Below are 26,266 nucleotides of genomic sequence, written 5' to 3' on the forward strand. Positions count from 1 at the left end.
CAAATGCAAAAAACCTCCCTGATCCAGGTTCAATCTTGCCAGTATTTCGCTTGAACTCACTGGCGTTAGTCCAATCTGTTGAGAAAACTCCTTGAAAGAGAATTGAGAGGAGAAGTCTTGAGAGAGAAAAGGAGCAGCTGCTGGAAATTCTGTGTGTTGGGAATGAATACGTAGCTTTGTCTATGGGAGGAGATCTAGAGAATCTGGAGAATCTATCCTTGGAAAAGGGAATGCCGTCCTATAATTTTAACCCTTTCCCAGTCAGGATGGCCAAATACAGCAAAACTGAGTTCCTGGGTGTCTTACTCCTTGGCCCTTTTCTTATCACCTTCCTGGGGGAAAATGGAGATTAGCCCTAAAACCATGCAACACTGGAGGCTCTCCCACCTCATGTCCACTGTCCCCTTAGCCTGGGAGCTGCTGTCCCTAACTACCCTTTTGTCCCTAACAACCCTTGTCAAAGGATAACCCTCAGAATATGAAAACCATGAGTTTCATACTGATAATGAGCACATGTTAAAGTTTATTTAACTAACTGATAAGGGAATTATTAGGTTGACAAATCTGATTTAAAGGAAATATGGAAATAGGAAATTTTTTTTAATACTTTCATTGATTTTTTTTCTTTCTTTTTCTTTTTCTTTTCTTTTCTTTTCTTTTCTTTTATTTATTTATTTATTTATTTATTTTTATTTATTTATTTTTTTTAGAGAGAGGAAGGAAGAGGGAGAGATAGAAACATCAATGACAAACATCCATTGGCTGCCTCCTGCATGCCCCCTACTGGGGAGAGAGCCAGTAACCCTGGAATGTGCCCTGACCGGGGATTGAACGGGTGAGCTCTTGGTGATTGCATGAGTCAATGCTTACCCCCTGAGCCATACCAGCCAGGCAGGACAGGAATTTTATATAGCCAGAGAACAAAGGAGAATTATGAAATAATATGAAATAATATTGTTAAGCTAAATATAAAACAGAAAATGCAATCATTGTATGTTATCTATTTTCTATACCTTCTAACTTTATAGAGTTGTAAAATGCCATAATCAATATTAAATGATTAGTCAAAGTTATTGCCTCGTAGGGTGGGGCTCAGCTGAATATTTCTTAAAAGAACTGGGTAGTAAATATTTTAGGCTTTGTGAGCCAAAAGGTAAAATTGGGGATATTATGAAGTGGTAAGCACTGAGAAACCTAAAAACCATACTGAGCGTGGGGGCTGTAAAAGAGCAGGCAGCTGGCTGGGTTGGCCCGTAGGTGATCCCTGTTTACTAAAGGGACTGTTTTTGCTCTAGCGTGACATTGAAGATCCTATGGTCAGCTTTTCTCCTTAATTTCCAAATGTTGGATGATTTTTCTTCAACCATCAAAGATTTCTCAGTCTCTTAGTCCCTCTGGCCCTTGTCTTTGCTGTTATAGAAAAGTTAGACAAGTAATTAATAATGCAACCATAATTTGGATCTCTGTTCATTCAGACACTCAGGGATCACCTGCCAACAGCCAGGCACTATTATAGGCACCAGGACCCAAAGGCGAATGGAACTAAATGTCTACCAAGAGAAAAAGGCACATATACAAAAAGCTATAATACAGTCTGCTAAATACTATACTCAGGATATGAACAGAAAGGTTATGAAGCACAGAGGAGAGAGCAATTAATTCTACAGAGGCAAGGGGGTGCCACGGCAGGCTTCCTAGACAGATGGCAATATGGAGTTATTGATGATGGGCCCAGGCAGAGAAGGGTGGAAAGGGTGGGGGAAGATGCAGACATTTCTGGGAGTGATAGAGTGCTTCAGTTATTCCACTGTGATGGCAGCTTTGGATACATGGCAGGGAGGTGTATGGAGCTCAGCCTAGAAGGAAGGGAGAAGCATGCTGAACCAACTCATTTAAAGCCAGGTTGTGATGCTCGGCTGGTGTGGGTCAGTGGTTAAGTGTCAACCTACAAGCCAGAAGGTAATGGGTTGATTCCAGGTCAGGGCACATGCCTGGGTTGCAGGCTCCATCTCCAGTAGGGGGCATGCAGGAGGCAATCGAAGCATGATTCTGTCTCATCATTGATGTTTCTCTCTCTCCCTTCCTTTCTGAAATCAATAAAAATTGTGGGGTGTTTTGTGTGTTTTTTTAAAATAAAAATGAAGCCAGGTTGCCTAAGAGTCCCTGCTCAATCTATTTGCATCCACTTAGGTGTTCTATTTTTTCTTTAAAGTTGAACTTTAATAACATTTTGTAAAACTCAAAAAGTCTTCAAACTTAATACTAAACAGTCCTTAAAGTAGTCTCAAGATTATAAAATAAAAACATATAGTTGTTTATCATTCATAAAATACTGCACATTTGGAAGATACTTAGAAAAAAATATATAACTAATAACAAAGGGTACATAGATAAATTCCTTTTCTAAAATGTTTAAATGCAAACAAATTAAGCAAAAATGAATATGCTATCTTAAGGATATACTAGTAAATATACTCCAAAAATTGTTTCCTTTTTTTGGCCGGGGGAGGGGGGGGAAGACCAGTTTTAAGAAAATGGACCTTAGATCAGCGGACCTCTGGTCTATAAAGTAGGTGTCTAGAGGCCGGAGACAAGGCCAGGACTGAAAATATACGTTTGGGAAAGTATGCATTTCAATTACACAACCTGAAAACAGAGAACAGGTGGGAAATGGCCCAGGGCAGTGTGCAGGGCGGGAGGCAAAGAGAACTGGGGATGGAACTCTGAGACTGCCCAACACTTAGGGGGAAACAGGGCTGTGGGGGTTGACGAGAGCAGGAGAAGATGCTGCAGAGAGACACGGCAGCAGCTTCTGCAGCTGTGAGTGAGCGTGGATGGAGGTCAAGTTGCCAGTTCGGAGGTCATGGGAACACTTTGCAAAAGAAACCTAGTGGAGCGGCAAGGGCCGGCTTTCCGTGAGGTTGGGATGAGATGGAAAAGGAGAAGGTCAGCCTGCCCTGTCCACCTCCTGTCCTGCCGCTTGGAGCAGGGCTCCCACCCTCCCGCAGAGACTGGGCGGCGGGGGGCCACTATTTTCTCTGATGGTTACATCTCAGAGGAATGCCCCCCCCGCCCCCGCCCCCCTGCCCAGGTGCTGGAGAGAGACCTCCTGGCTAATACTGTCAGGAAGCCTGAAAGAGATAAAAGGGGCAGAGAATAAGTGGGCAACTACAGGGTTTCTAAACTAACGAATTGCTGTAAGAAAAGGGAATCCAGGGCCCTGAGTCGGGAAAAAGCCTGTGTAAAGCTTAGTCAGGCTGAGGGGAATGTGTGACAGTCTTGGTCAGAAGGATTAGCATTTCTTTTCTACGCCCCAATTTTATTGCATTTACAGGCAATGCCCAGACGACAGAGCAATTGTTTAGTCCCATTTACAAATTTGAGATAAAATCCAATCAAGTGTTTCTCATTTCTTTTCTTCTGGCCTAAGGTCAGGGTGGAAAAGGGGTTTGTGGTAGTCATGCTGGGAGGAGGGAATAGTATTCCATTACGAGTTCTGGAATAAAAAGAAGAGAGATTTTGAAAATTCCCCTGAGATTTCTAGGTGAGTGTCATTCCACTTTCAGAGCAGCATCTGAATCCCCGGACGCGTCCTCTAAATGAGGGTCCGCAATCAGTTCAGCCGAATGACATCCGCAGAGGTGGCATGGGCGAAGGGACACACTGTTATTACTGTGTGTGGTTTGCTATTCGCCTTTTGAAAACTCCCTGAATGAATAAATCTGTGATATAAAAAGTATAAACCAATGTTAGAACTACCTGTGATTTATCAACTGAAAACCCGAATAAATCACGGCTTGCTCAGTATTCTGCCAGCATCGCTGGCAACTAGAGCCATCGTCCCTTGAGGCCGCTATGAAAATTCTTCAGAAGCAGGTAGGGCTTTCATTCCAGTTAGCTGTGCAGGTTGAAGATTTCAAATATGCAAAACTACTTATTCCAGCCTATTCTCTCCTTGAATTCCTAAGAAGCCTCCTCAAAAATGAGCAGACTACAAAGCTGGCGAGTAGCAAACACTGAAATTAATTACAGTCGGCATCTAGGGTGCTTCCAGCCAGAATGCGGATAAACAATCATTTTCTCTGGAGAGTTGCATAATTTGTAAGATTCCCATGTGGTCATCAGCTCTCCAAAGGTGGTAGATGTCACTCATCACAATAATGACAACAAAAACAGTAATAGCCTCTATTGACACTATTTTTTAATCTTAATAACTACGTACAGGAGGGACTAGCAACCCCGCCCATCACACAGCTGGGAAGGCTGGGACTCGGAGAAGGGAGAGCGCCTTCCCTCTGACCGGTCCCACGGTCGGCACGTGCTGCAGCGTGCTCCCTCCCGCTCTACCTACTGCCTTTTCCTAAAAAGGAGTCTTATCAACCCTCCGACCGGGTATGCAGAGGCTGTTTAATCTATTTAGAAAAAGTGACAAAACCTTTCAGTTTAATTCATCCTACATGAATTGTTAGGGTCTACATTTCACCAAGTGAAATTCCCTATAAAACTCTGTCGTATTCTTAAAATGCCAAATAAACAAACAAATTAAAAACAAACAAAAAAACAACTTCACTCTCAGAAACAATAGTCCCAAACTTCCAGATGTCCCCTTTATATGTACAGGGGGTGGCTTGTTCAATTCCACAGATACGTATTCATCGTCAGCCACATGCATGGTGCTGTCTTGGAATAATTATTCTCCCTTGAATCCTACCCTTCAGCAATAAGCCAAAAGGAAAACATTTTTGGCCAATCATAAAATAACATGAAGTAATGAAACAATAACGGAAATGTAGGTGTTTTAAGTGGTTTTAATCTTTGCCTTCATTGCATCAGCAATCCTGGAGGGACGTGCCAGCATGTCGGCTAACGCTCTTGCTGCCTTTGTTCAGGTACAACACCTAGAACTGGAGGGACATTAGTGATCACCTGGTTTAAACGCCCCACTTTACAGAAGGGACTAATGAGACCTAAAGATGCTAACCTACACCCCCAAGGCCACCGACCCTTCCCGCCCAGGTGCTTTCCTGGAGGCTTCGGCGTTCACTCCCTCTGCAGGTGCAGTCAAATCCCAGAAGGTTCTCAGGACTGCAGAAAGTAAGCCCCCTGGGCCTCTGTGCAAAGTGAGTCCCTGCCTCACAGCTCAGGGGAGCCCTGGGGAGAGGGCCGTGTGTGTTCCATCACTAAGCAGCGCGCCAGGGAGACTGAGGCCTGGAGACTGACCCCGGCTGGGCTCCAGGCCCTTTTGCCTTCAATAATATTGGCTAATAAAAATACTCAAAAGTATATCTTACGACTGTGCTGGTATAGAGAAGAATACAATCCAGTTTGGATTGTGTTAAAAAAAATTATTTTAAAGCATTTGAAGCATGTTGGTGAGCCCCTAAGGTATGGTGGCTGAGGCTGTGAGGCCTGCGCCCCCCAGGTTAGCGCTGATGGGGAATGTGTAGGTCTGTCCTTCTCTGATGACCCAGGCCCAGATCTCCTTTTAGCCCTTGGAGGCCTGAATTGTCTCCTGAAAACCCCATATTTGAAACCACGAGAAGGATGTCCAAGCCCTCCGCTCCTCCCCACCAACAAAACCGCCACCGGACAAGCCTTGGTTCTAAGGGCGGGTGGGGAGGGAGGGCGCGCGTGGCCGGGTTTGTCCCGGCGCTGACCCGCGGGACATCCGTTCGCTCCGTTCTTGGGGTCTCAGGGCACCACGGGCAGCGCTTTCGCCTGCCTCGGAACTCCAGAGCCCTAACTCTGCCTTTCTGAAATGAGAAAAGGGGATCCAGGAATTTCCAACACATTTCCCCAACCAGCCAGACCTGCCCTGCCGCGGAAATCACGCAGGCATAGTGGCTCCATCAGCTGTCCCGGGAGCTGCCACCGCGCCAAGTCCTTCCAGACCTCACTCCCCTTCGCCAAGGTGCACCGCACAGTGGTTTTTAAGGAGACAGAAATCGGACTTAAAATTTCATCCCCCCCCCCCTCCCCCGCACCCGAATCTATTCCTCCTTCTTTTGCTATTGAGCGCCACCTAGTGAACACTAGGTTTCATTACATTGAAATGAAATAAAGACCCAATAGGCCTGCAGCCCAGGTAGTCCTGTGAAGCCTGAGTTACAGGCAAACTGGGCTGCAACCTGCCCTGGGACTGGAACTGGCCAAGAGAGATGCTTCACTTCCTGGCCACCCGTAAGTGCTGAGAAGGAGATGATGAAAGGACAGAGAAGGGCAACGTCATGGTAAAGGAAGATAAAAGGGCAGGAAAGCAATCCATACACAAACTCAAGGTGTAGAGCCAGGGAAGGGGAGGGGCTATTGAACTGAAGTTGGTGCAATGCAGGCTTGGGACCCTCCGAGGCCTATTTTCAGGCCTGAGAAGCATGAGAGCACTTGGAACCGCAAACAGGAGACTGGAAAGACCTTCTTAGACCATCAGGGACCTGTGACCTCCCTGAACTTGTGAACTTCTCGATGACCAGGACTATCGTCTTTTAAACTTTAACTGTAAAATGCCTCAACGTGTTCCCTGTAGGCAGGCGCATTCATTTGAATGCTTTTTTTTATCACGTGACGGAGAGCTGAGAGACATACATCCTCCCTCCGTCAGCCAAGTGGAAATGCTCTAGGACCTGTGAAATGTATACGGAAGACATTATATAAGCAAATGCGAGGGAGAAACTGATACAGAAAATGTGCTTACACTGGAAATCTCAGAGCAATGCAATATTTCCAAGCCCCACATGCAACTCTCTCATTTCCAGCCATCTGCATTGATGTCACACAGGAACAACAGAAGCAAATGTGGAGCCGCTGTAGTGTCAGACACTACTTTCTACAAGGAAACATGAAACATTCTGCCTCAGGAAGGCGTGGTGGCAGACAGTGATTCTCAGCTTCTGTTTAGTTGGGAGAGCCTTCCTTTCGAAGGAAGCCCGGTGCAGGAATTCGTGGGCCAATCAGAATGCCTTTGTGGCCTTTGCACATAAAGATGCAACCCACCTTCCTCAGCTCAAATGACCCCCTCCATGGTGATCTCTTCTCTAACATAACTGGAGTCCATATGTAGGGCTCTTATGCTAGACAAGGTATTGGGCTTCTTGTATATAAGCTCTCTGTGCCTTCCCCTAAGCTTCTTGCAAGAACAACTTCATACACAGTTACCGGTCCCCTAGTTCCTTCCTGGCACATAACATGTGTTTATTGAAAGAATAATCTGAAGGATAAATGGCTGATGTAACAGGAAACCCTCTAGGGTAGAAAGAAGGCCGGGAGCCCCAGTGTGGTTCTGCCGTCCGCCGTTTGCTTCTGAGAGCTCAGTGTGCCGGCTCACACAGGCAGAGAGTGGCTGCCGGAGCCTCGGGCCTTCCAGAACTAAATACCGTGAGGTTCTCTCAGTTTATAATCCACTTTACAAACAACCTGAGACAACCCTACACAATTAAGAATAGAGCGAAAGAGAATAATTAATGACAAAAAGATAACGGAATTTGAATTTTAATAGAGGAAAAACAATTAATCTAAAAGAATGAATCTCTGAAAGGGGTTTAGGGATCAGTAAGGGACTAAGAGAAAGATGTTTTTTAAATTAGAAAATTATCCTGAGTTCTCCAAAATGTCCTCATAAATGACTACTACTTTATAAGGTACCCCTGATCTTAAATATATACATTTATAGCTTATCTCTGCAGAAAATACTTACCTTTAAAAATAACTAGCAAATCAAAGCTCAGTTTTCTATGCAGTGGTTATCAAAATGTGCTCTCCAAACCAGATGTCAGTACCGCTGGAGCCTCCTTAGAAACACATCAGAAACTCGGGGGGTGGAGAGGGGGACCTGGAATCTGCGTATTAACAAGGCCTCTAGGCCATGCTGATGCACAAGGTTTGTGTGTAATTCTATTTGCAGCTAAATATGTGTCTATAAGCTCATTTGTCAAAGATACAGAAACGTGTGGTTCTCTTTCCACTTCAGTCTGTTATCACTGCTGTACAACCCACTTCAAATGGGGTGAGAGCCAATATATCTGCTCCCTTCCTTTGACTTCCGCCAGTTCCCCTGCTCGGGCCTCCATGCTTTCACTAATATCTGCCCCATCTCTTACAGCTGCCCAAGCAGATCCCTGCAAATCCCTGGCCTGTGGCGAAGTTGCCCAGTGTGTACAGAATGAGGGGACCGAGGAAGCAGAGTGTCGCTGCCGACCTGGGTACGAGAGGCAGGGGCCCCCGGACCACCAGGGGGGCCTGGACCGCTGTGTCCCCCAAGCAGAATGTGAGGTCATCCAGGGAAAGGGCGCTCCATGCAGGTGGGTCGAGCACACCAACTTCATAGACCCAGGAATTGGTTATCTGTAATTCTGAGATTAGAATGGCATTAGAATGAATGCCTCTGGTCCTTTAAACCCATGGTTCTCAAGCTTCAGCGAGTGTCAGAATCTCCTGAAGGGCGACTTGCCAAAGCACACAGGGCTGGGCGCTGCCGGGCCTGTTCCTGGCTGGGTAGGTCTGGGTAGGGCACCGGTAAAGCTGACCCTTCTGGAGACCTCTAGTCAAGCTTTCCTACAATATTTCATTAAGACCAATAAGGGAAGAAAAACAAACCTGTGTTAGCTTTAAGAGAGAAAGCCATATGGTCCATACCTTAATTGGTGTGTGTGTGTGTGTGTGTGTGTGTGTGTGTGTGTGTGTGTGTTTTCCCCTCTTTGCAAACGCAATAGCTTTCATTATAAGAAAACTGGAAAATATAGAAAATTGAGAAAAATGATCAAAGTCACATTAACTGCTCTTATCTTTTGGTGCACATGTGTATGTAGAACATCTATATAGAATTTTCTAAAGCAAAATGGAATCAGCCTGGCTTCTTGTTTCATAGTCAGCTTTTTAACATAGAACATTCATTCCTCCATGTCACTAAATATTTTCTGTAGCGTCATTTTCAATGCTTACAGGGTAGTCCATCCTATGGATGTGCTATGATATGTTTAATCAATCCTTCATTTTCTGACATAAAGGTTAAAAGAAGCTCTTTAAACAGAGGAAAAGAAGGTGAGCTATAACTGGCCTTCTATTCATGGACCAGACTTTAGGATGGAGGTAGCCTGATGAACAACCAGGGAACACAAATGTCCCTCATTCTCCTCCAAGTCCCGTGACACCCAGATAACATCCACACTGTGGATGCTGCCCTCCCAAGACTTCTGTGTGTGCCTGTCCCGCCCTTCCCCACTGTGAGGTTCCAATCACACACACCCCAACATTTCCTCTCTGGTAATCACCAGGCCTATGTCTTTATTAGACTATCCTGGTTTTTCCACTGCTCTCTTACCCATGCTAGTGACCACAGTCCCTGCTTTCCAACCCAGGGGACTCGTGGCAATCTGCTTCCACACTCGAACAACAAGAAAGGAGATTTAGCTTTTTTCTTGATGAAACATACCTTGTTCCTTTAATTATTAACACTTTAAAGACAAACTCTACAATAGTGGTTAAGAAGCAATATTCTGGAGTCAAAGTGCAATTAAAATTTTGGCTTAGCAGTTTACTAATCAAGTGACCTTGCAGAAATTATTTAACTTCTCTAAACCTCAATGTCCTCATTGGGAAGGGTTACTGCAAGGGGTACGTGAAATTATGTTTATGAAACATCTTCACAAAGCACATAAAGCACAGTGTCCCTTCGGGCACGTGAGGATTATGATGATACTATCCGTTTTCTCCTAAATTAATACCAGTTAAAATATTTAGAACAAATATTATTAATAGAACAAATACAAGACCTAAATAAATCCTTACATATTAAGGAATTTATTTAACAAGCACTTCAAATCAGTAGGGAAAGTATGGGCTGTTCAATAAAGGTTAATGTACAATTGGCCTTCCATTTAGAAAAAAATAAAATTAGTTTCTTACTACACACAAATCAATTCTATATCAAAGATTAAAACCTAAAATCAAACTATGAGAAAAAATATTTTTAAAATTTTTTTTCTATAGTCTTAGGCTAAAGAAGCCTTCCCTAGTTAAGGGAAGACATTAAGAAGAGGGCTTCCATAGGGGAAAAAACAGCATAAATAAAGTTAACATATAAACAACAAGAGAAACACATTTACAACCTATCTTCTATCTTAAAGGATGGACATTTATAACAATGAGTTTCTATGTGTCAATTAGGCAAACTTCATATTACTGAAATGAGCAAATAAATACAGAGAAGAGATCCGAATGACCAACAAAACTGGAAAAGATGCTCAGTCTCACTATGATCAGGGAAATCCAGAATCAGTGAGGCAGTATAACTTATTACTCATGAGTTTGGCAAAAGAAGGTCAATAATACCCAGAGTGGAAAACGTCAGAGGAAACTAGTTCTGTAAAGCATTGCTGATGGGGGTATAAATAGGAGAAAACTTTTTTAAAATAAATATTTGTTACTGTCTATAAAAATTTTAATTAGACACAGATATTCTACTTTTGGACAATTATTTCTACAAAAATAGTTGCACTTGTGCACTAAGAGATGTGCATAACAATGCGCACAGCGTCATTGCTTTGAACGGTGAAACCACTGGACAGCCCACCTATGGAGGAATAGTTCAGTCATCCATAGTGTGGTGTAATAGTCACCATGGAACACAGCAGTTACAGGCAATAATACAGCTCTCCTGGAGCTGCCATAGGGAAAAAGCCAAGACGTTTCATTAAATGATAAATGTGAATTGTAGGTTAATAGATCCTGCTTATGTAATAAATGAATAATAAAACTATGTATTTATAATAAATTTGGTTTAAGCACCTGGCATAGCTATTTTGTTGGTAACAGATCATCCAACATTGGCAATTTTTTATGGTTCAAGCAAATATGCAACTAAAAGCATAGTAAATACATGAATTAAAAGACACACACATTTATGATTCCAGTTAACAATGGAAAAGCGTGGAAATGGGGTCCAAGTTTTTTAATTATGAGAATATGTTCATGTATCACTTGTGTAATTTAAAAGGGCCGGGGTGGCAGGCAGAGAAAGAGTGCATGAGCAAGACCCTAGTAAGATGAATAAGGAGAAGGGGTTTGCATGTGGCTTTTATGAGCAGTAATACATTCCGTTTTTGTTTTTATCGGCCCTATTTGCTGCAGATGGCTATACAATTTGTCATTTTAAACATCACTCTTAAGAAATATCCCTTATCATTCTAGGTTGTCATAAGTGAGATCAATAGAGTAAGACACAGGCTGATCAGGAAGGGACAGCTCTTAGGAAGGTTTTCGGGGCTCTGCTCCCTGACCTGTGCCTGCCTCTGGGAATAGACAGTATGGACTTCCGGGGCTCAAATACAAAGGAATAAGATGCTCCTTACACTGATTCCATTCAACAAGCACTTTTGAGCCCCCATGTGCTAGTCACTATGTCAGGTGCTGGGCACTAGATAATAAGGAAGTGAGGAAGCAAGGGAGGGAGGCAGGGAGGAGAAAGACCAGAAGGAGGGAGAGAAGATACTCAATTTCTTCTGGGGAGAAAAGAAAATCCTCAGCAAGAGGACAAACCCCATCGCCCCATCACCCCATCGCCCATGAGCTGCTTCAGAAGGACTCTCAGTGGAGCAGAGCTGAGTCCCTCCCGGATCCCCACCACCTGCTCCCCCTCCCAGCAGTTACTTCCGTTGCTCACAGATGCCTTCATTTATGTGACTGCCAATTTACTTATGGGGATCAGATTACCGAATCTAACATACATTAACACACTAAGATTAGAGGCTTTTAAGTTATATCCATGTTCAAATTCGAGCTCTACCCCTAACTAGTGAACTTGAGCAACATCCCTCCTCCCCTTTAAACCTCAAATTTCTCATCTACTAGTATATTAATGGGAGTAATAGGAATACATTCGCGGGTTAAGGTAAGGAGTGAACAAGAGGCTCCTCGGTGTAAACTCCCAGCTGCTACCAGCTGCTAGCATCTTTGGAGCTGTTTGGTAATTATCAACAAAAGGCAGCCCTGTAAGGAAAACTGAGATTCCCTACTTGGTACTTAAACCTCAACTCAGAAGCAAATCAGGTGAGGACACTAAGTGCTGTAACTCTGAAAGCAACATCCTCTAAAGAATTGTCAACTTGGCTGCATTTCTGTTATTCTACCTGCGTGAAGAAGGAAATAGGAACATTATATTGTGGGCAAGTGTCTGACTGAGATGAGTCCATTGATGCACAAGGAGCCTCTGCAGTTGGTTCAGATCTTTGTCATTCTACTGACAAGTCACTGTCTTTTGTTATATTTTCACCTTTATTTTTCCTCCTTTTGTTTTGTTTTGTTTTGTTTTTGTTAATCCTCACCCAAGGATATTTTTCCCATTGGTTTTTAGAGAGAGTGGAAGGGAGAGGGAAAGGGAGAGGCAAAGAAAGAAACATCGGTGTAAGAGAGACACATTGATAGGTTGCCTCCCACATGCACCCCAACTGGGGCCAGGGATCGAACCTGCAACCAAGGTATGTGCCCCTGCTGGGAACTGAACCCTAGACCCTCCAGTGCACAGGCCAACACTCTAATCACTCCTATACTCTTTCCACATTCAGTATCTATGAGTACATTGCACACATTTCCCATTTACCTCAATTTTAGATTATATACATATATACGTGTGTGTGTGTGTGTATGTGTATATATATATATATATATATGTATATATATGTATATATATGTATATATATATATATATATATATATATATATATATATTCATTCAGTTGTTCTAGGAACTTACTTGGCAAAATTCCCCTAAGAATAAACAAAATTTCATTTTCAAAGGTCCCGTTTTTGGCTTAATGATTTTTACTTTTGTTCATCACAACTGTCCTCATACACACACAGAAAATGCAAATCTAGATCTGAGAGAGTAAATTATTTATGACTTCCTCTTCAGATCTAAAAGTTTTCACTTTGTCCTTTAATAGGACTCTGTGTTCTTCATGACATTTACAGTGAGAATCGTTTCCAAATGTAGGGGCCAGATTAAGTACCTGATGGTACAAAGTGACTCTTAGGAAGAGGTTTCAGTAACAGGAAAGAATCTGTTTTAACCACAGTAAGATCACAGGTTTACTCACGTGCTACTCCTCAGATGTGTGAGGGGGGCGGTGTCCTTTTTCCCCTCTAGTAGCTGTTCCCCACTCTCTTTTGAGCCCTTTTACCACTGGGTTAAAGGAGGGGAGCTGGGAGGAAGTGGAGTTTAATATAGTCCAATCCAGTTTTTAAAATTTCATCTGATTAACAGTCTAAGCAATCACTTTAGGCATCTCAGTTTTCTTGAAATATATAGTCAGGCTGACAGATCTTCTCCCTTCCCTTCTCTTCTCCAAGGTGCGATCTGTATGCATTGGGGGAGAGGTCTCTCCTTGTCTCACCGGGTCCTTGGGAAAGTTTCTCTTCCCATATTCTCCTCAGCTGTGACCTCTTAGTTCTGACCTCAGCACCTGCCGTTCCCCAGGTAGTCTCAAAGCCTCCAAATCACCCAATCAAGACAAACTGGACCAAAAAGATCGCCTTAGCTGTGGTCGGAGGAACAGGGGACTTGTTACTCCACCTCCCGGAACTATACCTCACTCCTCTGCCTTCTCCCCTTCAAGCCCTGAACCAGGAGGAGTTTCCCTCCTTCCTGTCGTGAGGCCCACCTTCCCCCTTTCCCTGAAGTTATAAGGAGCAGAATGTTCAGAGGAAGAAAAGTTTACTGATAAGGGAACATATGTCAGAACGTATCCCCCAAATATTATACCCATTTTATAAGGTGAAGAGGAAAAAAGCAAGGTGTAAAATGTGCGTATACTGTCCTCAGTAATTATATAATATGTACATATAGAGAGAAGTCTGGAATAATACACATAAAATTTTAAAATAAATTTCATTTTGAAATTGCATGAACAAAATGTTATTACAGAGTTGTTTTTCCGCAACTCAGAACTTGACTTGAAAAATAACTCCACTTCTTCCAAGATGAACTTAGCATTCATCTTTCCCATGAGCTTTGTTCAACCCTCTGAGACCACGGCCTGAGAAACAGCAAGCCAACCGGAAGGCAAAACCCAGGGCGGGTGCAGAAAGCACACTTCCTCCAACTCTAACAAAGGCACCGGCAAAATGTGCTACCCATTTTCACTCATCATCTTCAAACCAGAATAGTGGGAAGTCGTTGTTGCTATAAATGCCAAAGCGCCCAGGAAAGAGAATATCGTGTTTTGCTTTCTTTTGTAGGTCATCATGTCACTCTAAAAATCAAGCGCACGAAACTAGTGTTAAACATACTTTTAAATGTTGATTTTAATTACTGAAATTTGAAGGACATGTGACATATTTCTGAGCCTGACTCTTATTTTAAATAGAATTAATTAAAAGCACTTTTCCTTTACTTGCCAGGCTTTTGATTTAGCGTTTTCAAGGGGAAAGGGCATTTCCTGGTGCAAGAAGGGTAGAGGCAGAAGATTGGCATTAACTGAAATGTGTAGACAAAACTAAAAAATCACAGAAACAATCCGAGTATTTTATAATATTCTTAACCTTTTCTTATAAAAGTATACATGTGATTTATCAATGCATTTCAACGTGGTTGAAATTTTCATAATGATAATTTACATTCCTGGAACTGAATCATTTTATGCATATACTTATAAAATATCTTCTTTTGATTTCAAATAATCAGCCAAAGCAAAATATGTAGAAAAATACTAGTAAATATGTAGAAGTAGTGATTTGTGAATGAGTAACTTCAAAAATTCCTAAAAGTTCATCTTCAGATAAATGTTCCTCCCAGTGTCTTAGTTACCTCTTTTAAATTACTCATTCATTCATCAACTTACTTCACTAAAAAAAAAAAAGTATTTTACAAAGGGAAATAATTTATCTATAACCAGGTTAAATATAGCCTACATTGAGCTTTTTCAAAATGACTTTGGGGAAAATACCTTGGAAAATGTTTAGCCTGAAATCATCTAGTTTCAAAAATTATACCTAGTCTTTGATGGTAAAAATGATCATCAACCAGTGTCCACCCTACCTGAAATCCATAGTGTCACATGGAAACGCATCAAAGCTTACACTTGAAACAAGTTATTATGGTCAATATACAATCAAGAAGGATACTGAGGCAATCAACCAAATGCTAATATAGTATCATGTGTCCGAATGAGTACACACTGGAAATAATGTGGGCCATTTTGACTTCCTGAAACAAAGAAAGTTGGAAAGCCAGATAAAGTTCAGACTGGAGCCATAAAATGACAATGGGACACAGGATCTAATATTAACAAAATGGCCAGGATGAAGCAAACACCAACTAAATCCTGAAGTGCCAGGCAGAATTAAGAACCACATTCAAATGAAGCAGCAACATGGAATAACCCGTCTGCTATGGTTGGAAGGGAACCTGGTGACTTTAATTCACAAACTATGTGCTACCCCTCCTTCAAAAGAAAGTGCAGCCTGAGAATCTGAATAGGTTTAAGAAGAGATGGAATCTATTTATAGTAGGTTAAAAAGTTAGAAATATTTTGGAGGTACCTTCAACCTTTCAAAAAAGATAGCCTAAATGGCAAGCATATTCTCATCCATCAGCAGAGGCAATTTTGAAATGAATCATTGATTTGCTCTTAGATGGCATTTCTTAAGCTCTTAAAATTATTTTTCTTCCAGGTAACCAGGAAAAGAAATCCTGAATCACTGACAGTAGGATATGAAGAATTTAACCATCGAGATTGGGAAGGAAATTAAAAAACTGAAAATGTGCATGTTATCGTTTAATCTATCTCAAGAGACATGGCTTGCTTTCCCAAGGAAAATTGAATCTACTGTGTCAAAAATCTGAAAACATAGGCAGGCATATTCACTGGTTGTCAGCAGCCAGGCCTACAGACAACACTGAGCTCCAGCACGCACCACATTTCAAACAGAGAAGACTGCGCACTGATGACTGGTACATTCTAAAGGAAAGGGTGCTTATTTATCAAAATCCAAAACACAACCAGTGAAACATTTTGGCTATTCCTGGGTGAAAGCGAAGGAAATAGTAAACCAGGTTAGCTTCCAGCTGCCCTGAAAATCTTGCTCACAGATCATTTACAAGTGCAACCTATTGTTTTTGGGGTGGGAGGTGACCAATATATCAGAAGCAAAGCTCTTCGGATGTTAGAATGTACATAAAAGTTTGACTACTTATGCAAGGAGATGCAGGTCTCTAAATGCAGGACATATATAGTAGGTAAACACGGTGAGGGTATATATGTTCCACACTTCTATATTTTTCACATACACACACATACACACACACACACACACACACACACACACACACACACACATACACAACCCTTCAGTTCTTAGGCACATTCGTTTGAGAAATTACTGCTTACATGATAGGTTGTTTTGTTGCCAATAATTTCTGATTGATTTCTTTAAAAGAAAACGTAACGGGAGTTCAGATAAACACACCATAGAAAATATTTTCCTGTTACTGTAAAAGCTACTTAAAAGGAACTCACTATAGTGGGGGGAAGTAAGGTTGTACTTTGTGACATAACCAATTCCTGTTTCCACCACAGATGAACTACATCTTCCTATAATCTATTAACTCCATCACGCTAACTCTGGTGTATGCTTAGGTAGACTGGATCAAGGTGATCCATGGAGTTCAGCCAGTTTTTAATGTGCTGTTTAATGAAACATGAATTCCTCTGTATCTCTTTCAAATGTTCCACTATCAAGTATATTTGCTGCAAAACCTTAATTTCAATAAAATAGGAGCAACATATATTCATTCATCGATTTATAATAAAATGTGTCTGTGTTTTAGTAGATAGTCCCTGGTTTTGCTTTATGGATGAAAATGAATGGTGGCAAGCACGATTTTAATGCGGCTAAAAGACAGCAAAATATTAAACATTGACAGCAACATTTTAGCAGAAAGCTTCAAAAATAAAAACAAAACCAAGTGTTTCTCAACAACAGAGACAATCTTTGGGGAAGTGATATGTGCTCCTGGTTACAAATCCTTAACATTCCCTCATGTTGGCCTCACAAATGTATAATTTCCATCCCTATTCCCACCCCAACCCTCCCCAAAAGTGAGGAGCTATGATATCTGACAAGGACTTCAAACTGCGATGTGGCGATAAAGTGCCACAAAGCAAATGGTGGCAGGAGATGGACCTGCTCACTTCCATGTCCCTGGAACTTCCTAGAGGAAAACATGCTTGTTAGAAATGATAGGTGAACCGAATGCTCATGAAAAAACTCATCAAGAGAAAGTGAAAACCTAATACTCTCATCTCCCATTATGTGCCTTCGCTGCCTACATCTCAGTTGTGTTCTAACTACTGCAGAGAAGGTAGCTTTTGATGGGGAAAGAGAAATAGGTAAACCCTCCATTGTCTTTGAGTCAAATGCTTCTCACTCTTAGGATCACCCACTTTTTAGACTGGTCTTTTCAAACCAGCCAGAGAAGGGCTGCGGAGGCTAGACAGCCGAGTCCCTGCACATTCAGAAGACCCACCTTGGTCATGGTAGGTTCCAGATGAGAGGAATGAAGTAGCCTATGTAGACCAGGTGTATTGGAAGGACTCTTCTTTGGGGCCCCACTTTTTATATCCTGTGTCATCTCACAGATTGGTAAAGGCCTGAGGAATCTTCTCTAATCTAGGCAACCGAGTAATTGTGGCTCACATACCTGCTTGTTCCCCGGATGGAAAACCCATAGGAGTTTGGGCCAAAGCTCAAGGAAGCTTCGATTACCTGAGTTCCTTGCCTCTTCCTACAGCACCCAGCACAGGGGTTCCAGCTCTCGTGACTGGATAAAGCTTCAAAGTCCCAGATTCTCACATTATTCCATCTGAGACATGGGGCAACAAGTGCAACATTTACAACTTTAAAAAATTGATTGCACCTGTATTAAAAGTACAAGATGCAAGAGGAAGTTTTACATAGAAAGCGTTTATTATTTTTATTTCCAGTACATCAGTATTTTAGGAATCAGATATACATTTTTAAGGAAATGAGGAAAAATTAGGTATCAGTTACAATGAGATGGATTTTCAAAAGTGAAAAGAAAATGGCCAATTAATAAACCTCTTTGAAGTTTGAAAGTGACATTCTGCATAGGTACAAATTAAGATTAAAGATTCTCTTTTTGATGTGTGTTGTTTTTTCCCCAATTATCTCTTGAAAAAAAATCTACTTGAAAAGGATGACAACTATAAGTAAGACAACTTTCTTCACATATTAGGTCAGTGATGGGGAAGGAAGAATACACTGATTTGAACTGAACTTATATTCAAAGATCTGGTCCAGCACAGGTAGGCTCTACCCATGAGGGTATCTCCACTTGACCCCTCCTGGAGGTTTCCCACAATGTCTGCTCCTTGCTGGCCTTCTCCAGTGGCAGTGCCACTTCTACATGCTAAGGATATCTCTGTTCTGGTCCAAGTTTTAATAACCATAGGTTCTGCTCTTACATACTGAAGTTTAGCAAAGACCTAGAAATGCTTTGTCACCCAAAATGTATCAGTGTTTTTGAACCTGGGGGTGTAGTTTTCAGAGGCACACCCTTTTCTTTCTCCTCCATCACTGCTCTTCTCTTTCCTTTTTGTTACAACTGCTCCCCCCAACTTGTGCTTATTCTCCTTTGTAGATATCCTCTGCCCTCTTCTCCCTTGTTCATTTATCTTCTGTGATGAATAAAAACCCTCAATACTTCTTAATGCTGGTCGTGAAAGAGAAAACCTGTCACCTCTGAAGATGTGGAGGGATGGGGGGGGGCAGCCCTTTGTAAACCCTCAGGGGGCCACACAAAGTGTTTGCTCATTTTGATTCCTTTTTTTCTCCACCTGATTGGAGCAAAGGCATTTCTCTCTCTCACAGTCTAGAACTAAATGACTTGACCTCTCTGGATCTCTGTTACCTCCTCTGTAAAAGGAGGCAGATCTACCTCTAACATTGTATTAATTGACTGATCCGTTCAATAAGTATTTGTTCTACTGATCTAAGTACTTCAGGTAACGAAACCAAAGATCTGCACAGTTGGATCCCTCGAGAATCGTAATTAATAACCTGTGAATGAAAATATCTTTTTTTCTTAACCCAATTAAAGAGACTCTATAAACAATAAGTCCTCATTATTATTCTTGCCTGGGAGTTTCTATTCTCTAGCTACGCTTCTGCAAATATCACCTATTTTCCACTTCAGGTGATAACTTCTTGGTTGCTGGCAGAACAAAAGAGATCACTATGCTACTGGAAAGAGTCATCTATGAGAAATCATTGTAGAGAGCGGAATTCAAGTCACAATGGAATGTCTTATGAGTGGGCTTGTGCTCCTAGATGCAGTATTTGTTTCTCACATAACTGTTTGAGGAGGTGCCACCTACTCAACTTTATAACTAAACTCACTGTTTCTTGACATATGTGTATTACGGAAACTTCCTTTCAATGCATACCCATAGCTCATAATACATATGTCAAATGTGGTAGTGGAATTAGGAATTACATTATAACTGAATTGATGTGAAAATATTTTGTGTTCTCATTTTAAGTATTTTGTGCATATCTACCTTTGCAGAGCATTCACAAAGGAAGGAACTGGTATTGAGTGAGACAAGCATTAAAAGATTAGTCCATAACCAGTTAACTGCCACGAGTCCAAAACGAAAACCATCCCTACACACCACGATATTTTGAATTTAAAAAGTCAACTTGCAATGAATATTATAAAAATAAATGTATTACTCACAATTCGGGTGTTCTTGAATACTTTCAGCTGAAAATTCTCACGAAAAAATGATTTTAAAATTGGTCAGGGCTGCCACTTAGGTAAACATTTTTTTTATAGATGCACGTGGCGTGTGGGGAAGGTCCACCGCTTGTGTCTACAGATGCTCATGGCGTACAATGGGTTAATATACAGTGTGCTGGCTTAAATTTCTAATTTTACATCTCAATTAAAATGACTGATTAAAATATGAATTTGCTTTTGATTCCTACAGTTTCCACCTAGCGCCTGTGGCTCCGATTGTGAACACCGTAAAGCAGTTGCATCACATCGTTTAGAACACAATCTCTGCTCTTTCCCTGAAAGACTGGCAAGGCCCTCAGTTTCCCGGCAAAGGGGCTTCTGTGAGTCTGTGCACGTCCGTATGTAGGTCACTGTGAGTCTGTCTGAATTAGGGCAGTTCTCCTGGCAGCCACAGCTAACTCAGGAGACGACTTTAAATAGGTAAGTTCTAGGACAGCTGTGTGACATAATTAGCAACAAAATGGCTTAAGACTATAATTTCACTAGCTATTAAAGTAAAAGACTTGTAACAGTGCTTTGCTTGATGTATTTCTTAAAAATTCTTCAAAATGTTAAGTCCTCTCATTACTATAACTGTATGGTTGATTAGTCTTCCATCTGGTGGCTATATGAGTCTGGGAGATACATAAACTGTTTCTGAAGACAAGTCCTTAAAAATACATTTGGTGTCTAAATTTTCTTCAAGGACTTTACTTGTTCCTAGTTAAGAAACAAAGCTTACTATCTACCAACCTATACAAATAAAAGCACCAATTAAAGGCGAGTGATGAGAAGAGAGGGAACAGGTCACTTATTGTCAGTCACCAGGCCTTTCTGTCACCAATCGCAGAGACCAAATGACACAAGGGTGGGTGAGTCTATGGAGTAACACACCCCTCAGAAGATAATCATCTTCACATTCTCAGTAGCACAGGCAGGGCTATTTAATTTCTTTAACAGAAGACAATCATTTGCATAGTATCATAATAAGTAAATATTTCTGTACAAAGACATGAAGAGAGAGGCAATTCTAAAAACAGTGTCTGAAAGCTAATCTAATCAGCTGGGAAATATTTTCCTAGCTGAGGTACTCTTTCTAGGGGAAAAAAAATCACTGAAAACTCAGTTCAAAAGTTAGTGTCGTTTGAAATCAGAAAAAAAGAGTGCAGAGAGTATTTTTATTTTCTAATTTTATTCTAAAATACAAACAAGACTCTTTAGGATTATGTCAACATAATTCCTTGATGTATTTTTGCCTCCAAATTTCTAACATGAAAGTCATAAATATTAGGCTAGAAACTGCTGACATTTGATCAAAACTAAGAGCACACAAGGAAAACTTTTTAAATTATCAGTTACATGAAACAGGCAATTACCAAGTTCAAGGGCTTTTGAATTACAAAGCTTATAAAACAGCTCTACAATTACCAAAATCTCAAAGGTCAAAGACACTACGAACTTTTTTAAAACAAGGATGTTTTGAAGCAGAACACTAGCCTAAATCATATGAAACAACTTGGACAAGATTTTGATATAAAAGTCACAATTGAGATGAAGTTGGAGGAATATTTGAATTCAGTAGAGTTAAGCCACAGTGCCACCTAAACCTATTTCCTTTTCTAAATGAAACAAAAGTTATCCCAAAACTTTTAATCACTAACATGATCTGAATTTCCTTTATTTGCCCATGGAATATAAGAAAAATATTCTTATAGCAACACAATGTAGTAGAAAAGAAAAACAAATCGGTGCAGAATACTATGAGTACCTTCTTTATCACCAAGTACATCAATCACATAAGGCTCATTCTAGAATGCTAGAACTTCAGGCGAATGGCTTTACTCAAACTAAGACACACTGCAAAAGAGGGGGGGGGGATAAAAATTTCCACCTTTTATAGGCATTTCCATGAATTTCTGCAAAAGCGAGTAAAGAAAGTAGAGAGCTTTTCCAATCAAAATATTAAATGCCTTAATCTTTGTCAGAAAATTTAAGCTGTTTCATTATTCCAGTTATATTGTACTGTGCCGTCCTTAGAAATCGAGTCTTTTGAATTATTTTTCAAATTTCTTTTCCTAGAGAACAATTATGATGGACTTAAGGTAGTCTGCAGAGAATGAGACATATCAGAATCTGTCCAAGTGTAACAAGTATGAGAATGACAAGAGGTTTAACGGTTACAGCTGGATATAGGAAAATAATTTTTAGGTCCCCAAATCACTACCATAATTAACCTTAAATTAACAAAAAGCCATGATTAATAAAATCTGTTCACTTTGTAGAAGTAATTCTAACATGATCGTGGAATGGTTAAATCTCTGGGGCACACCCCCTACCTAGTACCACGGCAGGGGCTCCCTGCTGCCAGCTCAGCGTGTAACGTCTACTTTAACAGATTCTGCAGCATGGCCGTGGCATATGTGGGCCTGGCCTGTCTGCTCTCAATTGCATTCTGAAGGTACTGGATGCCTCCACAGCGTTCCCAGATTTCTTCAAACTGTCTTGGCAAAATCTCAGCACCACGCTTTCGAGTCAGGCCTGTCTCTTCAAGGTTCAGCTCACACATCTCCATATCATCCTTACCTGCACAAATGAGACAGCAGAGAATTACAATGTCTCCTTCAGAACTACTGTTACAAACCTTATTCCTAAAGTATCTATCAATTCTCATAGATTTGAGAACTTTCAAAACTTTATTTTCTTCCAAGATTGAAATCTGCTTAATAAACTCACCAGAAAAAAAGTTTGTCCTCCACCAAAGACCCTTTCAAAATGTACCATCACTACAACTGATCAAACAAATTATGAGGGCCAATAAAAATGCTACATTTCCTTAAACTGTTACAGATCAACTGATATAATTAAACACCCAATGAAAGGTTCTTAGGACATAGACAAGTTTCTATGTGCTCTACAAGGACATAATCCAAGCAAGTTCACATTATAAATAAATTAAACCTCAGATTAACTGAAAACGTGATTTAACTGCAAAACTCCATCCCCCAATCCTGAACTTTTAATGAATTATTACATTATATATAATATAATATATATAATATATCAGGTTGTTTCATTCAGAGTTTATAATCCTTTCCTTCTTTATAAATTTTTTTCCTGTGAGTCATACACACCAGCCACAAGAAGGATGGGTGGCTTGTCAGGATGGAGTTCCATTTGCCGGGCAATCCAAGGTCCATCAAAATGGGCGTACCACCAGCCTTTCTTCTTATTCTGCGGGTCTTTGTACTGGTCAGCAGGGCGGATGAATGGGATGCGGAAGAAGCGCTGCTGTCTGTTCATTTCGATCTCCTGCTGCCTGGCAGGAAGCTGAGCGGCCGGGTTCTGCTGAGCTATTACACAGAACAAGGAAAGTTACACCAGCAGCCCCAGGGATAACAAAACAGCCTTGAATCCTAAAATGTACCACACGTTTTTTTAAAAGAAGAGGGGTTCCTATTAGTAAATTTAAAACAAAATGTAAATAATAATTGCCTATAATTGAATACAATTCACAGTGTAACTTCTTCAGAATTTTCTTTCCCTAAAGAAGTTCCTTTACATTGCAAATACACACACACACACACACACCCCTGCATACACCCCAACAGCAGGAGCCATAATACCCTAAAATAATCAGTAACTTAAAATAAACTCACATGGCAGGAAAGCAAACTAGTATTATTTACTAGATTTATATTTTTCTTGCAAAGAGTTCAAATGAAGGCAGAAGGGTAACTTTTACAGGACTATTTATGGTAAAACAAACAGTAATTATACATATCTGAAGGATTATAGATGATATTTGTCAATTAATCACAAGTTCCTCAAAAAGATGGAAGACAAAAGTTTCCTCTTTGGCCAATCTTGGGATTTAAAATGGCCAAGATAATACATATATTTCACTAATACTATTTAAATGACTTCACAACAACAGCAAAGACCAAAAAAACTGTAACAGTAAATATGAACTTTCCCTCAGATATTTACTTACTCTGAAAACAGATTTCTCTTGGAGTAAGATCCATTGAAATAAGTGAAAAGTGTATAATATTTGGTCCTCTTTGCCAATAGGAAAAAACTCTGCTTTTCTGATAGTTCTGGGTATTACCCTCCTATTAATAAACTTTTTTCCCCTTGCTAAATTTCCATTACTAAACAATTGGGTTCTTATTTTATCTACAAATATAAACATTTCTCTGGGGCAATGACTTGACATTTTCAGCCACATAATTTGGGTAAAGTCTGTTTAATATGCTTTATACTCACAACTTTCAAAGTGGACCAACCATTTACTGCAGCTCAATTAAGAATCTCACTGAAAAACTAAGTATGTCAGTGAAAAATTATATAATATGTATAAGTCAAGAACAGCCATATGGCTTTTGTAAGAATCTCCAAATACCGAAAGGATGAAAATACTCTTATTCTACTTTTTACACCAACAGCCAAAGCTTTCTAGCGACTGAATTTATTTCTGTGCAAACCAGAGAAAGCAAGCAGCAGTTAGCAAAGCTCTGTATGCCTAGGAAAGAAGGAAACCGAGGCCCAGTTTTGTTAGTGACTTTAAAAAGCCGCATCACCTTTAGCAGTTAACAGAGAGGAGCTTATTTATTTTGTTCCTGTTCCACCAAAACTACTTACAGTTTTAAAAACTACCTGCTTTGAAGAAAATACATTAACTCAAAAGTAAGATATTTTAAAAGGGTTTAAAAAATCCTTCATCTTAAGCAGTGAATTAGAATTCAATGTCTAGTTGATAGAAAACTTAATATGATACTGATCACCACCCATTAAATTAACCTGCTTTTTTCTTTAAAATAATAGTCTCCTATAACTTAATATACTGGGTAAAATTAAGAAATCCAACATAAATTCTTTGATGGCTTTTTCTACTAATGTGAAAACTGAAATTGTATTGGGGAGACAATATCCATCTGGGAAAGTACAAAGATACAGACATTAAAAGATGGAAATTCATCTTCTAAACAACTATTTCTTTCACATCCAATAATGTTATCTTCAAAAGCGTGAAATAAGTTTCAAATATAGCCCTAGAAATTACTAAAAGCACTTTCAAAAATCAAGTCTCACCAGCTGGCAAATAAATATGGCATTACAATAACTCCTCATTTAATATCTTCAATAGGTTCAGTGACTTTAAGTGAAATAACATATAATGTAACCAACTTTACCATAGGCTGATTGATATCAACAAGAGTTAAGTTCCTATGGCAGTTCTTCAATGTAATAACAGAAGGACAGTGAATAAAACAAAGTTATTTGAGAACCTACTATATGTCCAAATAATTGTTGAAACTGATTCTAGAAGAAATTTACTGCACATTAAGATGACTCAAGTCTTTTAAATTATATTTTAAAAGTGCATCATAGGAAGCAACAAACGTAACAGAATAATCTCTCCTTCCTATTAAGTGGTGTCCTTTTAAATCTGCATTTGTATTATCATACAAAACTCCAATCTCTTTGAACAGACATGCTTACCCCACCACAGCGTTTGAAACCGGCACCTAAAGTTAGTCTTTATTCTAAAAGGTCAGCTGCTTATTAAGATAGAGTTTTGCTACAATAAGAATTGTATATATTCACAGTTTAAAATGCTAGTTATTTCTTAAAATGAAGTAGTTTTATAAAACAACAGTTTAAATTTTGTTATTATTTTTTGGAGTGACCCAAATGAAAGTATCATCTCAAATTAAATATCTAGTACAGATAAACAAACATTAATGTACTATAGTTCCACTTAAAAATTGTAGCAAAACAATGTTTAATAGAAGTTAGTACTTTATAAAGTATTTTTAACCCATCTTCCAGTTAGCTCATGAGTTACCACCCATTGACTTACGTGAATTGTTCAAAAATGGTGCAAAATCTGTGAACAAATATTTTATGTTGAAGAAAAGATAAAAGTGCCAAAACTGTTAAGTGAACATTCTTCTAATTTATAAAGCCTTTCCATCAATTGAGGTGGTGACTAACAAGTAAATATCCTGTCCATAGACAAAGACCTACAAGTAGATACTGCTTTCTTTTTTTCTTTTTTTAACTATTTTGATTATGTTTTAGAAAATTCTGCCTGATGGACATATAAAGAGGACTGAAATTTAAACATTGCATTTCATTTGTGATTTTGGGACACAGTAATATCCAAACAAAAATCCAGCACAATCAGTTAATAATGAACATTATAGTAACTTTAAGGCATTGCAAGCATTTTTGTGGAAAAAAGAGGATAAATTCTAAATTCATCTGAAGTTATATGAAGTAGAGAAAACACCCTGCCATGTTCACATGTACCCAGGATGTTTTAATTTCTTCAAACTGTTTAAATCTCAAACATATGCCATTTTTATTTTAGAAGCTATGAAATAAAACTACTCTCCAAAGTCTTTGTTTTAAGCAACTAAATATTATAAATTTTTACTGGGTGATTTTCCACTGCACCAAAGTTATTTCTGA

General features: G+C 39.9%; 2 protein-coding genes across 10 annotated transcripts in view; one reads left to right on the forward strand and one right to left on the reverse strand.

Annotated features, from left to right (window-relative positions):
- IMPG1 (interphotoreceptor matrix proteoglycan 1) overlaps positions 1–15,738 on the forward strand; it is a gene marked incomplete at both ends in the record, with an annotated part of 113,594 nt that extends 97,856 nt beyond the window's left edge. Inside the window, 3 exons of the mRNA XM_079781617.1 lie at positions 8,096–8,294; positions 10,484–10,631; positions 15,661–15,738. Of these exons, the coding sequence (XP_079637743.1) occupies positions 8,096–8,294; positions 10,484–10,631; positions 15,661–15,738 (425 nt within the window). The remainder of the gene's footprint in view (positions 1–8,095; positions 8,295–10,483; positions 10,632–15,660) is intronic.
- A 1,854-nt stretch (positions 15,739–17,592) lies between these two features.
- The window catches only part of MYO6 (myosin VI), a 151,448-nt gene continuing 142,774 nt past the window's right edge, over positions 17,593–26,266 (reverse strand). For 3 of the 9 annotated variants that reach the window (XM_079780283.1, XM_079780288.1, XM_079780287.1), the window contains 3 exons: positions 25,653–25,679; positions 22,921–23,139; positions 17,595–22,372 (listed from right to left, as the gene is read on the reverse strand). In XM_079780283.1, the coding sequence (XP_079636409.1) occupies positions 22,173–22,372; positions 22,921–23,139; positions 25,653–25,679 (446 nt within the window). In that variant the 3' untranslated portion in view covers positions 17,595–22,172. Of the gene's footprint in view, positions 22,373–22,920; positions 23,140–25,652; positions 25,680–26,266 lie in introns of all 9 variants that reach the window. The other 6 variants (XM_079780285.1, XM_079780284.1, XM_079780290.1 and 3 more) reach the window with 5 other exon arrangements.

This window comes from Cnephaeus nilssonii (assembly GCF_951640355.1).
Source record: "Cnephaeus nilssonii genome assembly, chromosome: 9".
NCBI classification, from domain to species: domain Eukaryota; kingdom Metazoa; phylum Chordata; class Mammalia; order Chiroptera; family Vespertilionidae; genus Cnephaeus; species Cnephaeus nilssonii.